Source organism: Camponotus floridanus, unplaced genomic scaffold, assembly GCF_003227725.1.
Source record: "Camponotus floridanus strain SB8 unplaced genomic scaffold, Cflo_v7.5 scaffold1, whole genome shotgun sequence".
Taxonomy (NCBI): Eukaryota; Metazoa; Arthropoda; class Insecta; order Hymenoptera; family Formicidae; genus Camponotus; species Camponotus floridanus.
In genome coordinates, this window is record NW_020229214.1 from 9289503 (window position 1) to 9315089 (window position 25587).

Genomic DNA, 25587 nt, shown 5'->3' on the forward strand with positions numbered 1-25587 from the left:
GCGGAGTGCCCAATCGGCCAGATCGACCAATCGGAACAGATAAATCCTCGCTTCTTCTATCCCGATTGGCCAATCGAGGGCTGAACATTCCAAGGAAGGTAGACTTTGGAACGCAGCCCTGCGGGTTACGCTGGGTTACGTCGCGTTGCGAGATCAACCGGTGACCCCGTGACAGAAAACAGAATCCCTTGAAGCGCAGCGGCAGATGATTACCTGATCGTTCCTCCCCTCGTTCCGGCGAGCCAGCCGGATATGGTCGGGAAATTGGATTTGCATCGCGCGCGCGCGAGCTTTAATTCCACGTACGGCATGAATCGCGATATAGGTTAGACCCTGCGAGTGTCGTGCGAGGGAGGATAATAAAATTGTTTGATTACGTGGCCGATTCGCGCAAGCCCACGGCTCATGTGCTTGATCCCGCGAGATTCATCGTCGTCGGAGAGGAGCGGCGATGTGCAACGGTGATAAGAGATAAAAGGCTGCAAAGTTGAGCAACAATAAAGCCATGATCCTGTTTAGAACGGGCTCGATTCTGGGCTTCTTGATCCTGGTGAGCGGATTCCGAGAGTACAACAAGAGAGATCTGATCGCTTTGCGCGACGAGGTTCGGTCCATGTTCGATTACGCTTATTCCGGCTACCTGACGCACGCCTATCCCTACGACGAGCTACGTTCGTTGAGCTGCGACGGCTTCGACACCTGGGGCAGCTTCTCCCTGACGCTGATCGACGCCCTGGACACGCTTGCGGTTATGGGAAACCTCTCGGAATTTCGCCGCGTGGCCGAGATAATCAGCGCGAGGGAGAACTTCGAGGCCAATATCAACGTGTCCGTGTTCGAGACGAACATCCGGGTGGTCGGTGGATTGCTGAGCGCCCACCTGTTGTCGCGGAGGGCAGGTGTCAAGCTGGAACCCGGCTGGCCCTGCAACGGTCCGTTGCTGCGTCTCGCCGAGGACATGGCTAAAAGACTGATCGCGGCGTTCGATACACCTACAGGGATGCCATATGGTACGGTTAATCTCAAGTACGGCGTGCCAGAGGGAGAAACCAGCATCACTTGCACGGCTGGCATTGGTACTTTTCTACTGGAATTTGGCACTCTCTCCAGGCTGACCGGAGATCCGCTGTACGAAGAAGTGGCTATGAATGCTATAAAGGCGTTACATTATTATAAATCCAACATTGGCTTGGTCGGCAATCATATAGACGTCCTCACCGGTCATTGGACCGCCCAGGATTCTGGTATAGGTGCTGGAGTCGACTCTTATTTCGAGTATCTGGCCAAGGGTACATTACTGTTCCAAGATCCCTTACTGGCTTCGATATTTCAGGAGCATAGGAGAGCCATAGAAAAGTACATTCGTCGAGAAGATTGGCATCTGTGGGTCTCCATGACTAAAGGTCAAGTGACGCTGCCGGTTTTTCAATCCCTGGACGCTTACTGGCCCGGCGTCTTGAGTCTATTCGGCGAGATCACGGACGCGATGAAATCCCTGCACAATTATCATCGCGTGTGGAAGCAATTCGGATTCACTCCCGAGTTCTACAATATACCGCAGGCCGAGGCGGGTACCAATAGGGAGGGCTATCCCCTGCGACCGGAGCTCATAGAATCCGTTATGTATCTTTACAGAGCGACCAGAGATCCCTGGCTGATCCAAGTGGGAGTGGATATCCTGAGAAGTTTGCAGCACAGCGCTAAAACCACGTGCGGCTACGCGACTATCAACGACGTCCGGGATCATCGCAAAGCAGACAGGATGGAATCCTTTTTCCTCGCAGAGACTACCAAGTACCTGTACCTTCTCTTCGACACCGATAATTTTATTCACAACACTGGCTCCGAGGGTGACCTAATCGATACTCAATGGGGTAGATGCGTCGTGGATGCTGGCGGATACATCTTCAACACCGAAGCTCATCCGATCGATCCCGGAGCATTATACTGCTGTCGTCCGGCGCGAGTGATCTTTCCGGACAAGAGAGCGGTCCTCAAGAGATTTTTACCCACGCGGGACATGCCGGAAGATAACATCGCGCCAAACGATCTTCGCTTCGAGAAGGATGTTATCGAGACGAAGAATCCAGGCGTGCTGCCGATTGCGATAGCCAAATTGTCCGAAATCAGGCACTACGCCGTGAATAAGAAAGAAGGCGCTCTCAATGAGAGCTCTTCATCGTCCGATGCTTCATCGCCGAGGGATTCTGCCGCGGACGAAAACGTGACTGTCGAGGAAACGAAGAATTCGAATCGGACCGTCCGACTTTCGGAGCAGATTCTCGCGCCCTCATCGACAATCTACAAGGCTGACGATAGTGATATTCCCGATAGTTTCGAATCTCCCATATTATCAAACGGACAGTATTCGAGTTCCTCGAGTGCCACGGTGCAGAATTCTGGTACTCGATTAAACGCGACACCGAGTCCCACCAAGACTAGATTCGAGCCCCAAATAATGCTGGAGAACATCAGACGGGGGAATCTCTATCCGACAAATGTCACAGCGAGACAGAATTATCAAATCTTGTCCTGTCAAGCTCAACCATTCCTGCAACGAATGTCGATCATAGGGGAATTTTTTTAAACAACGCGTCGAATAACAAATCGAGGATGTATAGAAATTTGTGAATTTGTTACGGTGATTCTTGAACTATTTTTGAGTCGCAAGAGAGAGACTGTTGTTATGAAAACGAAATTTTACACAGTCTTGTTTCGCAAACATATTGTACTTTAATATATTTCTGTGATATAACTGTTGTATAGTTTATAATAAATATAAGATATGCAAATGAAGAAGAATCTGCTTTTCACTAGCAACTTGAGAAATCTCATTGAATTTTTAATTGCATCGTATAATTATGTTTTTTTGTTAATTTGTGAAATTAAATTTAAATTGTTAGACCTCTGGAAATGTCGAAATTTTAATATTAATATTCCCTCTAATCTAATTATATATCTAATGTAATTATATTTTCTCTTATATTTTATATGTATTTTCTTCAAAAATTGTCAATAGTCTTGTTTACGTAATCTGTAGTATACACAAGTAATTACCACCATTAGATATATATACAATCATAATTTCCAACAGTAGGTAACATTTGTTACATCTCATGTTATCGATAATATTCTATTCAATATGGCGAATTGTTTGCAGTTTCACTTCATATGCTCCATCATGGCTGATAAAAGACAGAATAGTTTATCAGTAAGTATTAAGATATTGTACGTGCCTGTAAATTAAATATAATTTTTGTCAGTTTGTAGAATACATCATGAAAATATGGTTTATAAAAATAGCAAGTTTCTCATTTATTTTATACAAATTTTATGTGAATCGATTTGAAAATATAAACTAACCTCTTTATTGTAAACAAATATTATGTGTGTATATATATGTGCTAAATTATAACTTAATTTTACGTACAGAAAGAAGAAATAGCGAAGCAGTTTATGCTGCCAGAAAGAAAGAGCAAAATCGCAACATTGTTAAAACAAGACGGTCAAGCGTATTGTATTTGTAGAAGCTCGGATAGTTCTCGTTTTATGATGTAAGTAAATTCTCTGAAACGTGTTGATGTATAAAATTATTGTCATTTAGAATCTTTTTACACATCTTTATGAAAATAGAAAATATGATTCTTATTTACATTTCCAATTATTTCAGAGGATGCGACGCATGCGAGGAGTGGTATCATGGTGATTGCATAAATATAACTGAAAAAGATGCAAAACATATTAAGCAATTTTTCTGTGTTGTAAGTTTTTTGACATTTTTGATCAAATTAATATAAAAATAATAAGTCACTATAATTAATTATCATTTGTTTTATATAGCGCTGTAGAGAAGAAGACTCAACTTTGGTAACACGATACAAACCACGTAGAACTGATCAAGATGACAGAAAGCATAGAAAATATAAGGAGAAAGAAGGAGGACATCGATACGAGTACGATGCACCTTGGGATCCTAGAGTAGAAAAAAAATCCTCCAAGCGTTGCGGAGAATGCACTGGATGTCTACGTTCGGAAAATTGTGGAAAATGCGACGCCTGCAGGTGAACTAACATGAAGAAATAATTATCAAATTATCAGTAATTATTTATGCAATGCAATTTTAATTGTGGAATATCTTGTTGATCTATATGTAGACATTTGAAGAAACATGGGCCTTCGGTGCGACTAAAGCTCAGATGTATCCAGCGAACCTGCCGTATACTGGGAGATCCATTAAAACCTTCTAAAAGTTTTAACAAGGGAACGAAATTGACCAAGAAGCGAAAGAGAGATTCGAGTAATGAAAGAAATGAATATCTGGAACCGCCGCGTCATTGCTATGGCCCTGCGTGTACGAAGCAATCGCGACCCGGTAGTAAATACTGCTCCGACGATTGTGGCTTGAAATTAGCGACGAGCAGAATTTATCAGGTATTACCACAGCGGATACAGGAGTGGTCGCTAACTGCGTGCATTGCGGAGCAAAACAATAGACGCGCTCTAGAATCCGTGAGGAAGCAGCAACACGATGTTCGCAGAATACTTCAAGAGCTGGAAAAGAGACACGTTGAATTAGATCGCATCGTCGAACGTGCAAAGCATGCGACCATCGATCCGCAAGCCGAGGTGGACGACAATGACGATACAGAAAGTAGCATGTACTGTATCACGTGCGGCCATGAAGTCCATTCGAGAACCGCTGTTAAACATATGGAGAAATGTTTCAATAAGGTATTATATAAAGTAATATACATATTATACATAGAAAACATAGTACAAACAAATATCTATTTTGACAAATCACATATAATTTATTTCATGAAATATTTTTTAATTTCGAAGTAAAAATTAATACTTCTACTTTGCTTGTATCATTTTGCAGTACGAATCGCAAGCGTCTTTCGGCTCAATTTTCAAGACGCGCATCGAGGGCCAAGTGATGTTCTGCGATTTTTACAATCCTGTGAATAGAACCTATTGTAAAAGATTGCGTGTTCTCTGTCCGGAGCATTGTAAAGATCCCAAGATTGGCGACAGTGAAGTGTGCGGTTGTCCATTAGTTACGAATGTGTTCAACGTTACAGGCGAGTTTTGTCGCGCGCCTAAAAAGAGCTGCGTAAAACACTACATGTGGGAAAAACTGCGACGTGCAGAGATTGATATGGAGAGAGTGAGGCAGTGGCTGAAGATCGACGAACTTGTAGAACAGGAAAGGCAGATACGATCGAATATGGCGACGCGAGCTGGTGTATTAGCGCTCATGTTGCACTCTACTTACAACCATGAGCTAATGGAACAGATGACACAGGAACAGAGCAGAGAACAACTACAGGCGATGGAAGAGGAACTACAAAGAAGATATGGTTTACAAAAGGAATAATGAAGCAGTGATAGCCTCTCTCTACTTCATATTCTTCATTATTCAACCGTAATATCATTTGTTTTAACTCATTTTATATATGCATACCTTCCATGATCGTTTTTATATATATATATATATATATATATATATATATATATATATATATATACATACCTAACAATTTTCAATAAATAAAATCGCGAATGAAACAATGGACATTGAAAGAAATCGAAAAATTATAACTAGTGTAAGCATTGTACTGTAATGTAACATATATGTAATATATATGTACCTGTTAGCAATAATATTAAGATAATTGTATTAATATTATACATTTAAATCTCATGTCTATTGGTTTTTAGAATTTTAGACTTGTAATAATTATCTATATATTTTAATATGCGTGTTTATGCCAAAAAAAAGTTCACATGTCGAAAGAAATGTCTCTTGATTCATACATATATAAAACTTAAAATTTTTTTCCTCCGAATGGTGGTCTGTAATAGATGGAGAAGTTCTGTTTGGTAATATTGTTATTATTTACATTATATGGTATATCGAGAGACGTAGACGTTAGGATCTTTCTTTTCACACACTCCGACAATTAATCGTTTCAACAAAAACCATTTATTCACAAGTCGTAGCCTCTGCGGATGCAAAATAACACGCCAAACTAGCGATCTATCACTTAGCTTCGGAAAATAATCGCGCAAAGCGCATAAAATGGACATTGATCCTTTCAGGAGAATCGCCTGTTTCAAATCGCTTTCTTAAACACAACTAATGATGCAATATTTATCGAAATATTTTGTCATTTTGACAATACATTTTATTATTAAAATTAATATTAATCGCTTAGAAACAATTGAAAATTTACGTAAAATTAGTTTAAGGAACAATAGTAAAGGATTCTCATTGTTTCATCTATTGAAGAATTGAGATTATACACACAATTTTGGGACATATACTATTTAAATATTATGATTATTTGATATATATATATATATATATATATATATATATATATATATATCTGCAAAAAAATAGGAACAATCGTGTCAAATGCAATGGCAGTACATAAAGTAAATACATTTTATATTTGTACTGAATTAAGGAGTCCGGACCTTGGTGTTATTTTTCACACTTCAAGTGCATGCTAGCGGCAGAGTACCGCGAAAAAGCAGTACCGTCTATGCCGGTCTAGTGATGGTAGCAAAGAGGGCACCATTGCGTAGAAAAAGAAAATATAATAATTTATTATATTATTTTTAATTTATTATTTTTAATTTTATATATTATGTATAATATTAAATAATATTCCGTGTTAATATATATATTTTTTTATGCCAGTGCCTTCTTTGCTACCTTCACTAGCATAGACGATACTGCTTTTCACGGCGCTCGGCTACTAGTATGCACTTTGAGTGGAGAAAATAGCACCAAGATTCGGACTCTGGTAATTACAAGATACAAACTGTAATTAAATATAATATCGATATATTTTTAAAAAATTATAAGTATTTCATCTACTTGATTACACAATTTAAATACTTGCATAACAATATTATTATGATAATATCCACACAGAGCAAAATCGTGTAAATGATCTCAATTGTATATTGCGAAAAAAAAATGAATAGGCCACGATAAATCGTTGAGTTTATATTTCGCAAGATTGTGCCGAACTAAAAAATTTTGCGATTCATTTGAAGATATCGATCAAAAACAGGCGATTCATGTGTGCTCGCATGTATGCACATGCACATGCCATGCACATACACATACATGTGCATGCGCTTGTAAAGAAAACGGATGACGAAATAGAACGACTCATTTATCACAGTATTGCACGCAAAGCATGTACGAAATCGCAAGTAAGTTAGCATAAAGGCCAAATGGCGACACTACACGCTTTTCTCTCAGAATACACTCGGGGAGATTAGAATTTTTTTTCGTAAAAGTAACGAAATGTTCTATTCCCTCGTCCTTCCTCTCCTCCTCTCTCTTTCGCTCTCTCTATTTCTCTCTCTCTCTCTCTCTCACACATTCTCAATTATACAATTAGACATAGTCTTTTTACATTCCAAGGATTCCGAATGATTTGTTACATCCATGATCCATGATAACTTTGACATATATCTGATAATATCGTTAGTAACAAAATACTAAGCCATATGTGTGTGAGTGTGAATATATCACCTGAGAATGAATCGTGATATATTTTCGCTTCCTTCGTAACATTTTCTGGGTTTTTTTCACTCTTCCTTTTGATAACTTGTATAACTTTCCTCTTCTCATACGACGGAGTGTGTTTTAACAATCTATTATCGTTACGGATACTATTAAAAAAAATACAGTACGCGCAAGCAATGTTCAATATTCGACGAGTTCGCTGTCTTATTCTTGAATTGACACAGGCTGGATGATCTCGGCCTCTCGACGACCTAATGTTATTTTTTTTTTTTTTTTTTTAACAAAACATTAACGTTTTTACACAAACTCTTCAAAAGGAGAGATTGAATTTCTCCGGATAGTTCTGTAAACGCATACAGAAAAATTTATTCCTCAATTCATTGACGATTGATTAAGATGAACAATTTATACTTAAAGCTTTCCTTTCGAATATTTTTAATTCTGAAAAATTCAGTAGAAAAAAAATAAATACGATCATTCTTATGCAAAATCAATAGAATAAAAATGAGATAAATAAGAGTTTTTTTTTTTAGAAATAATTAAAGACTTAATTATCTCAAAAAAAGGAAAGAGAAAAATATCTAAAATTTTTTTTTCTTTTTGTCTTTCCCAAAGACAACGAACGCTAGCACACGGTTTTGATTTACCATTTCGACAAATCTCGCCGCGTCAAGGATACGATTAAGCAGTTATCGGATATCACTGCTTATCGTATTTTACATTCGCAAGAGGGAACTTTGGCAACAAACATACTCGCATAAAGTAGCTGGACAGTACAGCCTTTTTCACGCACACACAAATTATAGCTTCAATATACATAATGGCTGTTTGTCTCTCTCTCTCTTTCGTTTACTGTCTCTCATTAATATAATAGCGGCACACATTAATAATAATTTTAATTGAATAATTTTTTCATAACGTTGATGTAATAATAATACAATATTATATATATATATATATGTATATATCATACAATACCGTATGTACAATGTAAGAGAATTGTTTCGTATTTAATAACAAAATTTACAGCGGTACGAGATAACATTGAGGTCGTCGTCGTCGTCGAACTATCCTCTTCGGTTTATTTTTTCCTCGTGTTACACGTCTTCCAGATAGTTGAGATAATCGGTCAATAGCTGAGGCAACAAATATCGCAGAAATATTAATTTTTATAGACATTTACGTGAACAGTTGACAATCAATGCTCAATACCGACAATCAGAAATGCAATAACATAAAGAAAAAAAATCATTGCTGGAACATCCAAAGGCAGGAGGAGATATGGTATACAATACTAAAACACTCATAATTCGGACGTCATAGAATGCTTATGAACAAATTTCTCTATAGCATTCCTAAATAGAGCGCAATTGTAAATAAATATATGCAGCTCGAGATGAAAGAAAATAAACATATTTATTTCTCTTCTCATAAACGCTTATAAACGAAAACAGTAGAGGGGAAGAAGTCACATAAATTTTATATATATGTATTATTGTAATTTCTCTCTCTCTCGTTTCCTTCTTGTCATCTATTTCAAGTTGTGTTACTCTCGTTCTTTACCGCGATTCTGATTTACATGTCGTTTAAAGAAACAAAAGTCGGTCCGCAACGATGTTCACGTGTGCTTCTTGTATGTCCATCGAATGAAAAAAAATGTGAAGTAATTATATACTCTACGTGTGTGCGACACAGGTTTGCGTGTAGCTGCCTCCTCATACTCGTTATATACATACACTGTTAAATGGTCCTATCTTTTTTCTTTTTTCCCCTTTTTTTGTTTAATTTTTCTCCACAAGTACATTTGCACTAGTCTTTGCGAACTCTTATCACTTAGCCATTTGAACCGGTCAATGGCACAGGCTGAGACTGCATCCTGTTACTTTAAGGCGGAGTGGAGCACCTAACTTTTTGAATGTAGTTTTTCGCACATCGGATTAAAATAGCTCAAAAAAAAGTATCATCTGTTCTCAGAAGCAACGCAAATTCTTCGATGATTCAGTCAAATTAAGAAATATCGCGAATCAAAGCCGCGAAATATAATTGTCATAGCGTATCGTCGAGTCTTATATAAAAAATAAAAAGAAGAAAAGAAATAGAGTCGAAAGAAATACAATCGATATATTCATCTGTTGAAACATCACACATGAGGAGAGCATAGAAGAGCGTATAGAGAGATTAAAAGAGGATTCATCGAAGAAATAGTTGCGACTTTTTTGGAATGTTAACTTTGATATTGATAATAGGGCTAAATGTGAAATCTTTTTTTTGGGGGGGGGGGGGGGGAGAGGAAGAAAGCGGAGAAGAAAACTAAAATTGAAAAGGTGTATAAAATACAATCAATAACATTCAAAGATTTGCAAAGCAAGAAATTACGCTTTAAAAAAATAAAGAAAGACGCAAGATATTTTGTTTGTTCAGATATTTTAGCTGCAGTTATATGATTATACTTTTTTCGAGTTACCATTCCGATATGCATTCCATAATGCTTATGTCGTACAATTAAATTTTCTCAATTTCTCGCTTATCTCGAGAAAACTGTACTTCCAGCTGAACTATTTCTTATATACTGGACAAAAATGAAAATTATCAACAGAGCACGATATCTTTTTTTTTTCCATTTTTACACAATTTTGATATCTTCACAAAGAAAAAACGATATATAACAAACTTTTTACCCCAATTCTAATTCATTAATAATAATTAACTCGCATTATATAATACTACATACATTACACTTTCATGCCCTTTCATATATATATATGTATATATATATATATATATGAAACTTATCTATGATAATTTATTTTATCATTACCTATATAAAGGTGATAAGTTTCCGTGACATTTCATTCATTCGTTCCTTCATGTATGAGATTGCTGTACGAACATTATTATTTTCATATAGAATAACACGTTTCGTAATAACGCGAGAACAGTTTTTATTTCTCTCGATGTAAAATGTATGCACGACGTTCTCACACTTTCCTGCTTCGGCGAAGCAGTATGAAATGAGTTTAGAAATATAATTAAAGTTAGTTTATAAACATAAAGAGGGATTAACACTAATATTTAACCCGTTTAGTATTTGGGACATAATACGCGCGCGGATCGTAATATCCTGAAGTTACAGAATTCATAGACTTACATTTGTATTACAGTAGTTAAAAGCAGAGCGTTATAATACAATATACTTCATATTTCTCTTAGGCTCAATTTTTTAGGCATTTACAGGCATACAGAAATTTAAAAAGTATGGCTTATATATCTTTTCCGCTCTCTTTCTCTCTGCAGTTAATTTGAGAGATGAAATTCCCCTTACCGTTATATATATACATATACACCGTACTATATGTCAGCGTATATATTTCTACTTACACTTTATCGAAATGATAATCATTTTTCTTTTTACGCCTGTAAATAACGCCTCGAAAAAAAGAAGAAAAAAGGAAAAAAAAGAAATGCAAAAATTCATGTTTTGAAACATTGATAGAACATCGTCATTTATAAGATATCCGATAAGAAAAAACTAAAACTTAGGAACTAGGAACGTACCTCGCGTATAGAATTTATAAAACTCGAGTTATACTTAGTGAGCAAATAATATATGTACACATAAATTATCTCTGTGCACTTCCGGAGCAATGTCTGTTCTGCAATCTAGTCATAGATCACACATTAGATAGCAGAATCGGTTGAATAAAATTCAACTTTCTGTCCCCTAACATCTGGCAGCTGCGACATACATCCGTTTATACATGGGCTTTTGCGCATAAAAAATTATATCAATAAATTGTTCATTTTTCTACAAAATCTGGAATAAAGGATTATATAATATTGTAGACGATAGACACGTAAGCGAGGCAGTAGATATTGTCAGTGATTCGTAAATGTAATATAAAGTCTATTGAACAAATAATATAGTATAAGAATATTATAGCATATTCACATGAAATGCAATTAATTTGGAATAACTTTTGTTTAGAATCTCTAAAAAAGTTCAGAGATATATTTCAACGTGTATATAATGATTATATGATCGAACAGCAATCTCATTTCTATGATTACCCGATAAAATCTATACGAAATCTACATGAATTATACACACGCATACAAATTCATTTACAGCATCGTATTTTTACTGATCACAAGCACGTATCTTCTTATATTATCATTATGAATATAGTTATCAGTTATTTATTAAATAAGCAAGTCTGTGTAAAAATTTATTTTGCGACACATTCAGCATTCTATCTTCACAGACATTTGACCAGATTTTGAGCGCACTTTGACATTTTCAAAATCCAGTTAGTGACTTTTTTTGTTATTTTATACTATCGAGTGCTCCACAGCTGGAAGAAGTAGCCACTCTGAATTTTAACTCAATCACACTATCATCTCAATATATTACATAACCACACATTTACATTTCTCTGATATAGTCTGTATGTCTTAATTTATATTATCAAGTAAAATACCCGATATCTCTTTATATTTTGACCTTTGTAATATTTCGACTCACCAACTGGTTCATAATCTTCCACAATGTCAATAAAGATTCAGCTCAAGAGTTCAAAATCTTATTATAGATGTTTTGCATTACTCTTGGCAAATTTCTTGATTTAACGAGCGTACTTGGCGTCGTCAAGTTTTTTCCTCCATTGCCTAAAGATTCACAAGTCCAAAGGCACCAGGAATCACCATTGTTGATGCGCACGCAAAGTTTTCCTCTTCGATACAGGATCCGCTTCATGGTAAACCTGGTTATTACAAGCTTGTAATTTTTTTGTAGCGTTTCCCTTAAGCACTTTTTAAAAACTTACACTCTCATAAACCAAGTTTAAAGATAATCTTTGAAAATTTACAGGCATGCCTGTAATGTATTTACACACGATTCATACACTGGAAGTTCCCTTTAATCAAAGAATCAATATATATGTATGTATAATTCTCGAGAGAGATAGCCCTCACATTTCCCGATCAAACGTTCCTATTGTCAATACTGAAGTTTCACGACACTGCCATCATTGTTTGAAATTCACACAAATGCAACAATACATTGCTGGAATATACATCTCTTTTATCCATTTATCTCTTATCTCTTATCCGTTTCCTTATCCTCTCCATTTTTGGAGATTGATGTATGTATGTACACTGTTATTATTATCTCTTGAGGCACACTTCGTATCGCTTGGTTCCATTAATCTCGCTCTATCGATTCAGCGTTTGACTCGAGCAACAAGACAGGCGATTCTCCGAGCAAATTTTGTCCATGCTCGAGGGACATGCAACTGCACACACGGCACATGCAAGTGCTTGGTCTCATATTATTAATGAAAGACCCAAGATCAAACTAACTAAATGTAATTTGTAATGGAAGTAGTTTACAAAAGTTGCTGTGTTATTGCCTATTTCCTTCGATTCGGCAACTTTCACTTCATTGTCCACTATAAAACTGTATACGACCGGTTGCAGTCACATTTTCTCTCATGACCGCGTCCCATGCTATTCATGAAAATGGAAAAAAAAAGAGAGAAAATTAGTAAAAAGCGCGAAATGACAAGAATAATATAATCGAAATAATTTGATTAAACTATGCTAAAATACATCTTACCTAAGCCAACGAATGATACGATCTTATCGTGGTTATACGTCTGCACATTCAGCTCTTCCTCAGGTGCTACATAAAGCATAGCAAAGTCTTCCTTCGGTGGATGAAACTTCTCCATGATCCCGGGCGGCGGTGGAGGCGGTGGTGGCAAATACGTGGGCGGTGGAAATCTCGTGTTGGGATAGCTCATATATGGTAGCGGTTGCACCATGACCGGATGCACAGGATGCACAGGATGAGCATTCGGTGTCACATGAGCGTTTGGCGATTGCATATGATAATTCGACGAAAACTTGTCGTACCTCGCGGGTTTCTCGGCAAACAACGATGGATTCCTCTCAAAAGCGTTGAGCGAAGATTTATTAACGAGCGGCGGTATGGTTGGAGAGAAAGCGGAATTGCTCGTCGTAGTTGCCTGAGTCTCCTCGTTGCCGTTGTCCTCCGAGAGCAACAATTGTTCGTTTATCTCGAAACCGAACGTGAGTTCCGTTGGTAGGTTATTGTTCTTGGCGATATCCGATGTGGTTTCATCCAACAAGATCACCGCCGGTCTAGGAGTTGAATTTTTCGTCTGCTGCATCTCCACCGTGGATGATCTTTGCGATTGGTCTTTATCAGACTGTGATTTGCTCTTTTTATTCTCCATATCCTCGCGCTGTTGAGTATCCTGCTTCAAATTTTGCGTTTGACAAATCCCTACTTTTGTTACATCGTGCTTCATCGTAATATTATTGGTTGAATATTCTTTCACAATTCTTGCTGTCCTCGGATCGCTACTGGTCATTTTATTTTTGTTATTGCTTGACTCGGACTCGACGTCTTGTGATTCTTGAGTAGGTTTCACAGTTTTTAGCTTCTGTGCATCCGTATTGTCACTATGGGATGCGATAGTCGAATTAGTCCTGTTTTCGGATTGCGAAGCGTCGGTACTATGTAACTTTTTAATCGGTTCGTCATGATACGAAGGTGCAATCTTTTTAACGTATTGTTCTTCATATGATCCCTGAATTTGTACATTTTGATTATTATGTACATAATTCCTGCGAGAACGAGGATTATTAGTTCTTGAATGTGCAACAGAATCTTTATTATTAATAGTGCAATTGGGATTATTATCGGCATCGAGTGGATTATAATTTATCGTTGTACTATTATTATTCAATCTTGGCGTTACAGTGTTTGTTGCGATAGTCTCGTTATTCGTGCTGTAATTGTTGGAAGCCGCGTGATGCTTTTGTTCCTGTTGCGTTAGACTCTCCTGCATTTTTTCGATGTCTTGCACATATTTAAATACTTGAATGTTTTTATTAATTGCTTCTTCCTGAGCTTCAGCTTTCTTTCTATCCGATGAATTTTTCACTTTTGTTAGAGTCGGAGAAAGTGACTTTTCAAAAGCGAGACTCAAACTTGCTGCTGCATGATTTGATTGAGCAAAGTTTTGTTGTTGCCTCACTTTTCTTTCCGAGTGCTGTATCTCCTCCAAGCTTGGATAATAATCTTGCGGTACTTTATCCGGTTCTGAAGGAGTCTTGGGAGGTACACTGGGCCACGATGCTGTATTCAACATGCCCGGAACAATCGTCGACATGTTCAGGTTATGCGATATAGTGGCCATGCGCGCAATGTCCGCGTAACTCGCTTGTGGAGTACCGCCCGATGAAGTCGCGACTTTAGTCAAATTATGCTTGGAGCTATTTGACGTAACAGGCAACGAGTGGACCGAATCTAAATCGCTGCTATCTGACTTGTCACTGCAACAATTAATTAACACACATATTTTATTATTTTTATATTAATTAGTATTGATCTCTTTAAATTTTGAATGTCAAAAATCACGTGCAAGTATATACATATTTATTTATTACATATTTATAATTATTTGTCAAATTACCTAGGAGGCATACTACTCGCCGATTTTCTTCGCAGTTCGGGAGAGAGCGGTGTCCTATATTCATTGGGGAATCCTCTGGAACCTTGCAGATACGATCCTGATGTCGTCAGATTTTGCGCTCTGCTACCACTGGAGCTTCTCCTCTGTTTCTTGCTCTTCTTCTTTTTCGTAACTACTAGAAATTCCGTCTCATGTTCTGGTTCCGGATTGATCTTCTTATTCGAGTTACGGCGACTAGTGTAATCTTCTCCCGTGTCGTTACAATATATCGATTGACCCTCTTCTGTCCCCCAGGATCGCCTATCGCCTCGACTATCAACTGTCGTATCTCCGGTGCTCCTTTGCTTTGGACGTCGCAATGCTACGTTTTCGCCTATTACATTATAAATAAACACAATACGATATTAGTTGCGTAATAAATAGTGTAACTAAATAGTGTAACTGTAAATATATAAAAAATTGTGTAATAAATTTTATGTATAAATTTGCTAAAAATTCTTGAATTATATAAATTCATAAATATAAAATTTACAAAATACATACATAATAACATAAATAAATACATAAATAAACATAAAATTTATAAAATATATATACATACATTTACGTTCATTACGTCATACAATAATCATACCATGTTGGCTAGATACGCTACTGGCTCCACTGGAACTGACGCTTTTCTCTGTTGTGAGATCCTCTAATTTCGTTTTTGAAATTTCTTCCAAGGAATTGGACTTTTGTAATTTTGACGGTAACTGTTCTCTCTTTGTATCCTTTTCTCTAGTTCTCGGTTTTGTACCAGAACTGGTCTTTACTCTAACAGGATTGCTAGTTTTCCCCTTTTTGCTTTTGGATTCTTTATTCTCAATAAAGTTAATTAAACTGTCAATATCTTCATTACGATGACCTTCGACATTTTCAGCATTGTAAACCTTGACATTGTGTTCCTGAGTATGTTTTCTTCTGAGTTTCTTTGCAAAACGATCATTATAGGATTGTACAGCATTTCCGTTTTCATCCAACGATTTCTTTTCTCCTGATACAGAAGGATCTTTCATTGTAATGTGCTGTGTCGTATACCTGGAGCCTTTTATGCACAATTCACTTGTTTCAGTTTACAAGATAAATAAAAAAAATAAAAAAAAAATAAAAAATTAAAAAACACATTTTCTTGGAAAAATTTGAATAAGCATGTCCATCAAATCAACAGCAGCTATCAAAGCACTTTGTGTTTATGGGATACAAACTGCCTAAACTTTTATTATATTATTAATAATTGAAAGTTTATATTAATTCAAAAAATTTTCAGTACTAAAATTAATTTCAATGTTCAATTGCAGAGAGAGGAGAGAGGGGGGAGAGAGAGAGAGAGAGAGAGAGAGAGAGAGAGAGAGAGAGAGAGAGAGAGAGAGAGAGAGAGAGAGAGAGAGAGAGAGAGAGAGAGATTTTGAATAAAATTTCTTTTATAGAATATTTAATATTATTTCAGTGATTAGTAATCTTATATTGTATTGTACAAACATCAAATGCTAATATTTATAATAACTGTTATTAAATTTGAGAATTAGAATAGAAAATGTGTATTTCAATATATTTCTACAATATTTCTACTCTTAAATCAAGTATTGTATGTAATATATATATGTTAGTAGTCTTACCCATCGTTAAATTCTGTGCTGGCCAAGATGGCATTACAGAGCACAAACTTGGCACGATCTTGCTCTGGCTAGTACTAGAACTGTTTGAAGCTCCACCTATACCGCATTTTACACTGTTGTGTGGTTGAAATAATGTTCCTGTTACTTCTGTACCATTAACAGACATTTTTGATTTCTCCTGTTTATGATCGCGAATAGGGAATTCTATAGGACTATCCACATCCAAAGTTGCTCGTGTGACATAATGGATAGGTTTGCGTGGTTCAATGATTCTCATCTCAGTTCCTTCGTCATTTTCGGTATCTAATGAACGAGGTCTTTGTATTCCGCTTGCCATAGATCCCACATTTCTCTCGCTGATAGCGCCTACCTGCAATGATGAAAAGCAAATAATTACATACAGTTTCTCTTCCAAGCTAAAATATCTTTTTTATATATACATATACTATAAAATGACGTAAATTTTTAGTGATTAAACTAAGATTGAAACCATTGAAAAACATTAAAAAGAGACTTATTTATATTATAATTGTGTAATGTGTATATACATACATACATACATACATACATACATACATATACATGTGTGTGTGTGTGTACTAAATAACACTTTACCTCAACATCACCTAAATCGATCACCATATAGTCCGACTTATATTCTGGAGGTGGATTATCTGATTCCAGCATTTCATTTGTTCCGTATTTTCCTTTGCTAACTCTTTTCTCTCGTGTTTCAAGTTCTACTTCGCCTGAATTAGCAGTTTCTCTTTTCGATTCCTTCTTTTCTTTTTCTTTTTCTTCCTTCTTTGTACTAGTATATGACGGTTTGTCTAGAGACTTGGATTTTTCCTTATTGGTCCAGTCATACGCTGACCGTTCCACACAGAAATTCTTCTTCATAAATGAATAAGAAAATGATTGATATATTAAAGTTTCATATCAATGCTACGCAATTTTATCATGTTAAAAAAAATGCACATATATTATTAATAAAAGTGTTTATATGTTTGAGAAATTATATGTTTAAAAAAAATGAATATTAATTTTAATTATACAAAAAATACCTTTTTATCAAATGATAAATCTAGATTAGCCAAAGAAGCAAGGCTATGTGATGCATCTACATCTGATGGTAATGATCCACCTTCTCTTTGTCTAGCAGAGACGCTAGGTCCTATATATTTTTTGTTTTTTTTCCTATTACTTCCATAAGTATGACACGAACTGGATGTTGGATAAGCAAAACTACTATCGAATTCTGAGGCAATGGGATGTGCTAAATTTTGCAATGATCCGCCATGCGTCAAGCGCTCGGATACAGAATCCCGTTTATGTCTTCTTCGATTTGAACCAGGAAGACAACGCGAATTACATATCACTCTATGCCCTTCTTCAGTTTCATCCGCTTCTGCTTCTTGTAAAAGCTCCTGTAAAGAATGTGATTTCCCATATATATATATATATATATATATATATATATATATTTAATTACTAATGAATCATTAATGAATCATTTTATATTTGATATGTATAATTTCGAAGGTATATATCTTATCAATATAAAATATATACCTTATCAAATATATATTTCTTATCCCATATATACCTTAAAAAGATGAGATTTTCCTTCTCGATCTTTTGGGCACTTGTACGTTATAGCTTCATCTAGCAAAGCACGTAATTCGCTATCGTTTAATTCAGATAGAGTTGCTGGCTCTTCCTAAAAATAAGAACAATTGAAAAAATTAAATTGCATGTTTACACACTATGCACTTTAAAAATTTATATTAATATATATATATATTTTTATGTTTGTATAGAATTTTATTTCAATTTATCAAAAAATATACATATTTTAAAAAACAATTAAGAATGAATCATTTCTCTGTTTCATCTTTTTTTTTAAGTTACAATGCATATATTGATATCTGTTATCTAAGTCATTATTCAGAAAACATTATGAGAAATACCTGTAATATATTAAAATAGAACTTTCTATTACAATAGAAACTGGTTCACAAGTTGAATAGATGAGAAATATTGATAGATTTTCAGAGTAAATTTAAGGTTTCTCTTATTGGATCTGTTTAAGGCTTACAATGTGCACACGTTAAATGTACAATGTAGAGATAAAAAAAATGTACATGATGCATGTACTCTATCGTCATTCTTTATCGTCATTCTCTATCGTCATATTTATCTAAATATTTCAGATAAATATTCAATATAATGTAAATCGATCCATTTTATAATTCTTTACAAAGTTCTATTTTTGTCAACACATACATGCATGTTAAACATAATAAAATCAATTAATCTGTTATAAATAGGCAATAAATAAACGAAATTTTTCACACACATGGAACATAAATATACAACATACGTATATAATAAACTATTAAAAATAAAATGAATTAACATGTGCAAAAGGCTGCCTTGAAACGTAAATACATTCGTACGCGTGAGAAATTCGTGTCTAAAAAAAGAGATGGATAAATATATCGATTGAAAACACTATTGAAAAGGCGAAAGGAAAAGAAAAGTGTAGAAAGGCAGGGAAGAGAGCCGTCTCGAGATAACGAGAGGATTTGCGCCGAGCTCGCGCACACGACACGAGAATCAGAGACGAGAATCGAGAATCGTCACGTCAGAGTCTGAATTTCTTACAGGGTGTCATGCGCGAAAAAGACCAAAGAGAACAAAGAGACGGACAAAGGCAGAGCGAGAGAGAATCGCCGAACAATACGCTGCGTAAATCGACGAACGTCGTCCGCGAGGGAACGTTGCAAAAAATTGCAAAGAGCCGTCCTCGAGATTGATAGCGCTCCTAGCGATTAGCTCAATTAAGACGTAACGAGCGAACGAGACGGAAAACACACAGGGGGCAAGGGAGGGAAAGAGAGGGAGATACAAAGAAAGATATCGGAATGACTTACGAGAAACGGTGGAGAAAAAAAATCTGCCGGGCAATGTCGGAACGGAATCGCTATATTTTTAGAGGGCACACGCACGCACGCACGCACCACACACGCATACACGCACCGCGCACGGTGCCGAATCACCGAGAGACCCGCAACGTAATCGAAACTCCGAAGCTGCCGCTACGCGATGTTGCTCTTCGACACGCGACGAGGAACGCCGTCCATCCCGGGACGCGCGTTGCCGGAGCCCGGGGAGCGCGACGCGGGCTTCTCGTCCTCGTCGTCGGCGTGCAAATCGGCGAAAAAACGTCGGCGAGAACGTGCCCCGGTTTTTTTGAAAGCTACTGCGACGAGCGGGCGCGGCGCGCTCTTCCCAGCATGGCCGCCGCCATTACACTGAAAGCACTGTCAGCCCAGGAGCGTACACGACCGGGGAGGGGGCCCGGGGGACCCAGGGGCGCGAGGTCTTCCCCCAAAATAGCTCGTTTCGCTCGTTCCCTCTTCCTTCCTTTTTCCGTGGCGGATGACACGCGACTGCCGCGAGGAAGACCGATGAGCGAGAGATGAAGAAATTGATAGATACGTCAAATTTATACAATATTGATTTTCGGCGAGATCGACTCTCTCTCTCTCTCTCTCTCGATGTCGTAGATGCGCGAAAATAAACGCCGCGATCTCATCTCGCGTTGCTGTCGCGTGCGAACGCGAGAATCATTCCTCGCACACGTCGGTTTGCGCGAAGCAACGAAATCTGATTTGTCACGGATGGAATGGAACGTTCTTGTTTGCGATGACTTACGCGTGCGTGTTCGTGGCTTCTGCGTTTGGCGTATCGTATGATGCGCGATGTTATCTGAAATTGAGAATCCGAGGGCCGCGTTCGGTCTTAAATGTCTGCGAGAGGCCTCGTGTCTTTGTGCATCGAGCTCGGGAACAATGCGAGAGACGGTGCTGAAATATGTGTTTCTTCCGGTGGTTTCTAATTGTTTAACGACGTATTGTCACATTCGTAATGCGAACCGCGGTTCAACGCTCACTTGTTTTTTTTTTCCGCCTGGATACCCGCAGGATACACAGGGCGACTCGGTAAACACCACGTCATCGACGTTAGAGAAACGCACAGTCGTTATTTTACACGATTCTCAGATATGTTAATTTCAAATACTCGTATGTTAATTTGATAAAGATAACAAGCTAATGTATTTGGCGATATATCCCCGATACCGTTGAAAATATCGAGAAAAACAATCAAAAAATCAAATTCCTCGCATATTTGTTTTTCCATTAATGTAACTTGAAAATATTTCCCTTCGGGCAAAGATTTGGAATTCAAGAAATCGATAGAATTTCGATGGACTGAAATTTTATTAGAAACATGCATATATCCCGTGTAAAATATATATCCTGTAAAAATTATAAGGACTCCGATCCTTCCCAAGGATCGCTTCGATGTAGAATTTTTCGCGCACAAACGTCGTCAGTGTCGCACCGCTACTCCAGTTTCTAATCGTCACACATATGTTCCTCGAGAACGCGTTTGCCATATATTAGGCCATGTACGTCTGTCAATCGCGCATTCTTCTCGAACGTGTCCCTGAATCCCGCCTAACAACCGCGTTTACACGAGGCCGGTCAAGAGATGCGAGTCAATAAAAATTGCTCGCTCGCTCGCTCGCTCACCTACTCCGGTAAAAATTTACGAGCAAGGCGATAACGGCATCGTTGAATAACGATAATAAGAATTGAAATCGTTGGGGATACTTGCACGAAGGCTGAAATAAGGAGAGGCGAGTAATTACATTTTTCGACTCGAGGTAATGGGCGGACTGGAATTACTTTATGCACTGTGCGATAATTAAGCAGCTGTTTAGCGCTTATCTCTCGCGAAAAATAACGATATGCGAAAGAGGAGAAAGGCCAGCGACAAATAATGCAATAGAAAAATGAAATATAGAACATTAAAAATGCATAAAGCGTGCACAATGGAACGATGACTAACGAGCAAAGGAGGTGAGCAATTCCGTAGAGAAATATGACATGCGTTTTTAACTTTGTTGCTCTCTCATTGTCGGTTAAAAATAAAATATACGTCCGACGAATAAATATTTGACAACGACAAATATCTATTTCTGATACGAGATTCGGGCATATCTCGCTGCGAGAATCGTATTCGTTCCTCGTGTCTCATTGTAATACGACCTTTTAATTTACCGCTTGACCACTTTATTGATTTCGCGTAAATTCGGCACAATAGCCCTCCGAGAGATTTGCGCGAGATCCTTATTCTTGTTACGCAATATTTGTTAAATCGAATAATCAAAATCTGCTCGACGACCTATTTGTTCGCAATCGCGAGTTGCTTAATTACTCGAAAGAAATCGCATGGATTAATCAAGCGAACGAAAGGGGATATCGAGAACGTATTTCTGCGATGCGTCCTCGCTCTATCGAGGGCCAGCACGGCCATTTCAGGAGCGTAGCCGAGCGTGCCCTTATCAAGATTCATGCGTCTCGCTGGCAAGAAGGATGGCTGCGTCTTTTCGATACACTTCGCAAAGTTGAAGCTCGCGATAAGAAATACTATTTTTTTTATATCATTAAAATAAAAAAAATACAAGTATAAAATTATTTTTAATTAAATTATATCATAATTATTATATCGTTATTATTAACCTTCTGATATATATATATATATATATATATATATATATATTTAATTTTAAAAGAATTAGAAAAATACAAATATCGCAAAAACAATTCAATTTACTAGATACATTCAATTATATAGATGATGCAAAAAGATTAATTGCTTTCGAGAGAAAATTATAACCCAATATTATTGTCGCGATTAAACGAATCGATCAGATATCTAGCTGGTTTAATCAAAAAACTCGTCGCGCAGGATTGCATTAAATGTTGTAACACGTAAAAAATCAGGCGCGAGGCAAAAATTATATGTATAAACAACATATATATCGAAGCGTTTTAGATCCTTCGTCATGATTAATTAATTTCAAGACTTTCGTGGCATTCTGCGGAGAAGATTCTCGTGGAAGGAAGGAGAAAATCCTCGTTTCGAAAATGATATCCTTGCGTGATCTCGACTCCTCGACCAACTCGATCGTCGCGATGCTCACCTGTTTGCTGTCGACGCCGCTATTCGACGGTGAGCTTTGGTTGGCCGAGTCGGCGCCAGCGGCAAAATTAGTAGTTGGAGCGATCTCGATGTTCGAACTTTGCTCGGCGACGACGACGACGGAGTCGTTGCTGTTGCTGCTGTTATTGCTGCTACCGGTTGTCGTATCGACGTTCTCCGCGTCGACATCGGCGGCAGCGGCTGCGGCACGATCGCCCTCGACTATTTTGTCAGGAGCTACCGGTTCCTGGCGATGTTCCGGCCCTGGGGCCATGTTGATCGAAATTGACAGCGCGGTATCCGCCGTGCTCATGGCTCCTTCCTCGTCATCTCTCTTTTTCTTTCTCTCTCTCTCTCTCTCTCTCTCTCTCGTTCCTTCTTTCTATCTATCTCTCAAAGGCTGTCCAGCCTCGAAAGGATCGAGATTGTCGACGTTCCGTGCCGCATCGAAGACGTTGCACCTCACACTTTCAGTCGAGCGCGACGATATACTGGTTAGACGAAGAATCCAAGTCGGTTGCACCGACGTTCATGGGATGTTATTCTTTTTTCTGTTACAGATTTAATTACGATTTAGGAAAGCAGGGTAAAACGGCGCACGAATTATCGACTCGAGATATATAAATATAGAAAAGGACCGTGAATAGCTAATTTAGTTAATTTTTAATTAATTTAAAGAGAAATGAATTAATTTCGGAGATATTAATTTAGAAAAGATTATTAATTTCAGAAGATATTCCAAGATTGAACGAGTACTTGTGTCGGTGCAACTCGACACGGAATTTTGAAAGGGTTCTCGAGTCAGGAGAATGATCCCGTTCACCATCGACGATCAGCCGTCTCTCGTGGAGTCACAAATGTTATTCACAAATGTTTCCGCTTACCCAGCCGCCGTCTCCGAGGCTCGATTTATATCTCGTCGGCGAATAACGATCTCGGCGCGATTCGATCGCGCAGCTTTGAGGTTAGCCTCGACTGGGCTGTCAACCGCTCGGCTGCACACAGCTGTCTGTCAGCCAGTCATCGATCGCGACTCTCGTCGCGTTCGCCAGAGTCGGGCGCAACGCTCGGTATCCTCGTCTCGTCACCGACGAGAATGTCGTGAACGCTTTACGAGCGCTGGAAATGAATGTCCCTTCATGAATATGCGAATGCGACCGCGTGAGCGTCAGTCGGGAGGCAACTTACGTAAACGCGACTGCTGGCGGTCACATGTCAAATTCGAACGATCGACCGGAACGATGCGTTTTCTCCTCCTCTCCCTCCTCTCCTCTCGCGCGAACGTCGTCAACGATCGTCCGGCTCTCAAAAGAGGCGCGGATCTTCCGCGATCGGCGTCGCGCTCGTCGCCCTCGTCGGCGTTTCCTCTCGAGGACGGAAGGCCCCGCCGATCATCTCCAAGCGCATGGGACGCGAAGCGAGCGCGGGCGAGGATCGCGTCGCGAACGGTGGCGGGGATCGCGGGGGTCGCGGGACACGACGACACGAAAAACCGTCCGTTTTTGGCGTTACAACGCGACGATGTTGATAATCGCCGCCGCGCTGCCAATGCCGTGGCGAGCACTCGCAATCGATTCAAAATGGCCGCCGCCGCCGCTGCGCAACCGAATGCACGCGTCCGTGACACATAACTCCCCCTGTTGAGCCGCCGCGCCGCCCGTCGTCGCTCTCCTCTTCCCACGGGCTCGGCTCCGGGTCTCCTCGCCCGCTCTGGTTGCGTCTAGCGTTGACGACCTGCGTCCTCCTGGCGCGCCTGTGGGGCCTGTAAATTCCCGGGTAACCGTCACTGGACTCGTCGCACGGTCCCCTTTTATGTCCCTCTAGTGCTGATCCCCCCCTCGGCACCTTTTCTCGATCGGTTTCATCGGCATTACTTTTTTTACAGTTGTTACTATCCATACTGTCTCACCGATCGAGATGTTTTCCGCGGTCGAGGGTGCTAGGGAGAAATTACAGCGCGAGTATCCTTCGAAAATTTCATTCACCTTCATTCCTAGCCGCCGCGAATAAGTCCGTCCACGATCGACACGCACTACACACACGCACGGGCGCGCGTGCGCGAGCTCGCACACGGGATACGCGCGTACGGCCTATTTCCCTCGGCGGTCCATTTCCTTCACCTCGGGGAAGAGCCTGACAAACGGATGCGTCGCGAGCGCGACGCGACAGGACGACGATGTCTCCCGAGGCATCGATGCCCGACTGTCAAACTTGACACGAGGCGCCGCGTTCGCTCGCGTGCCCGTCGTTCCGAGATCGGGCGCTGGATTATCGATCGCGTAACATCACCTGGGACGATTAGGGGCTTTCTTTTACGACGACTTAGGGGATCGGAGATTCCCTCGCGCGAGGGAAACGGGGCGGTTCGACGAAAAAAAAAAGAGAGGCTCGAGCGTTCGCGACGCGGGTGTCACAATCGAACACCCGTCCGAAACTACGACTCCGTAGGATGTACGTACATGTACGCGGCGCGGAGGCGACGAGTCCGGTCCAGGGACTGCGTAGGTCCGCCCCCGAGGCTACGCGGATCCTCACCGAGCGACGCGTTTCCGGCGCGCACGACGGTCGCTCTCGGCCGAATATCTCCGGGAAGAGCCGCGCGGCGCGGACACTTTCCCGTCGCGACAGCGATAAGAAGCGGAATCCTCGCTTTTGCGCAGAGGAACGGCGGCGACTGCCTCTCGCTCTCGGACCAGCCGCTCGGCCTCCGAAAATGTCGTCTGACGTGCAGGCGCGTATCCGCTTCGCCGAACACCCGGCCCGAACCGCGTTTCCGATCTCGAACGAGGTCACCGGTATCCACCTGTCAGATTCA

General features: G+C 39.3%; 3 protein-coding genes across 4 annotated transcripts; 2 read left to right on the forward strand and 1 right to left on the reverse strand.

Moving 5' to 3' along the window:
- The first annotated feature begins 118 nt into the window (after window positions 1-118).
- LOC105254307 (ER degradation-enhancing alpha-mannosidase-like protein 2) lies at window positions 119-2805 on the forward strand. Its single transcript, XM_011262879.3, has one exon. It carries the CDS (start codon window positions 506-508, stop codon window positions 2585-2587), a length of 2082 nt encoding a protein of 693 aa, XP_011261181.1. The 5' UTR covers window positions 119-505; the 3' UTR covers window positions 2588-2805.
- Window positions 2806-3127: 322 nt separating this feature from the next.
- On the forward strand, window positions 3128-5473 carry LOC105254306 (CXXC-type zinc finger protein 1). Its single transcript, XM_011262878.2, has 6 exons — window positions 3128-3211; window positions 3433-3554; window positions 3671-3761; window positions 3841-4061; window positions 4155-4731; window positions 4883-5473. Exons 1-6 carry the CDS (start codon window positions 3143-3145, stop codon window positions 5378-5380), a joined length of 1578 nt encoding a protein of 525 aa, XP_011261180.2. The 5' UTR covers window positions 3128-3142; the 3' UTR covers window positions 5381-5473.
- A 4198-nt stretch (window positions 5474-9671) lies between these two features.
- Window positions 9672-25492, reverse strand: LOC105254310 (actin cytoskeleton-regulatory complex protein PAN1). Of its 2 annotated transcripts, none has more exons than XM_011262884.3 (11): window positions 23961-25492; window positions 23657-23891; window positions 22774-23323; window positions 18322-18435; window positions 17780-18142; window positions 17331-17609; window positions 16716-17085; window positions 15692-16144; window positions 15058-15430; window positions 13170-14917; window positions 9672-13060 (listed from the first exon to the last, which is right to left on the reverse strand). In XM_011262884.3, the coding sequence occupies exons 3-11, from the start codon at window positions 23083-23085 to the stop codon at window positions 12993-12995; spliced, it is 4080 nt and encodes a 1359-aa protein (XP_011261186.2). In that variant the 5' UTR covers window positions 23086-23323; window positions 23657-23891; window positions 23961-25492; the 3' UTR covers window positions 9672-12992. The 2 variants fall into 2 exon arrangements, with proteins under 2 accessions (XP_011261186.2, XP_011261187.2); XM_011262885.3 differs by having other exon boundaries at window positions 15692-16093; window positions 23961-25490.
- Between the last annotated feature and the right edge of the window lie 95 nt (window positions 25493-25587).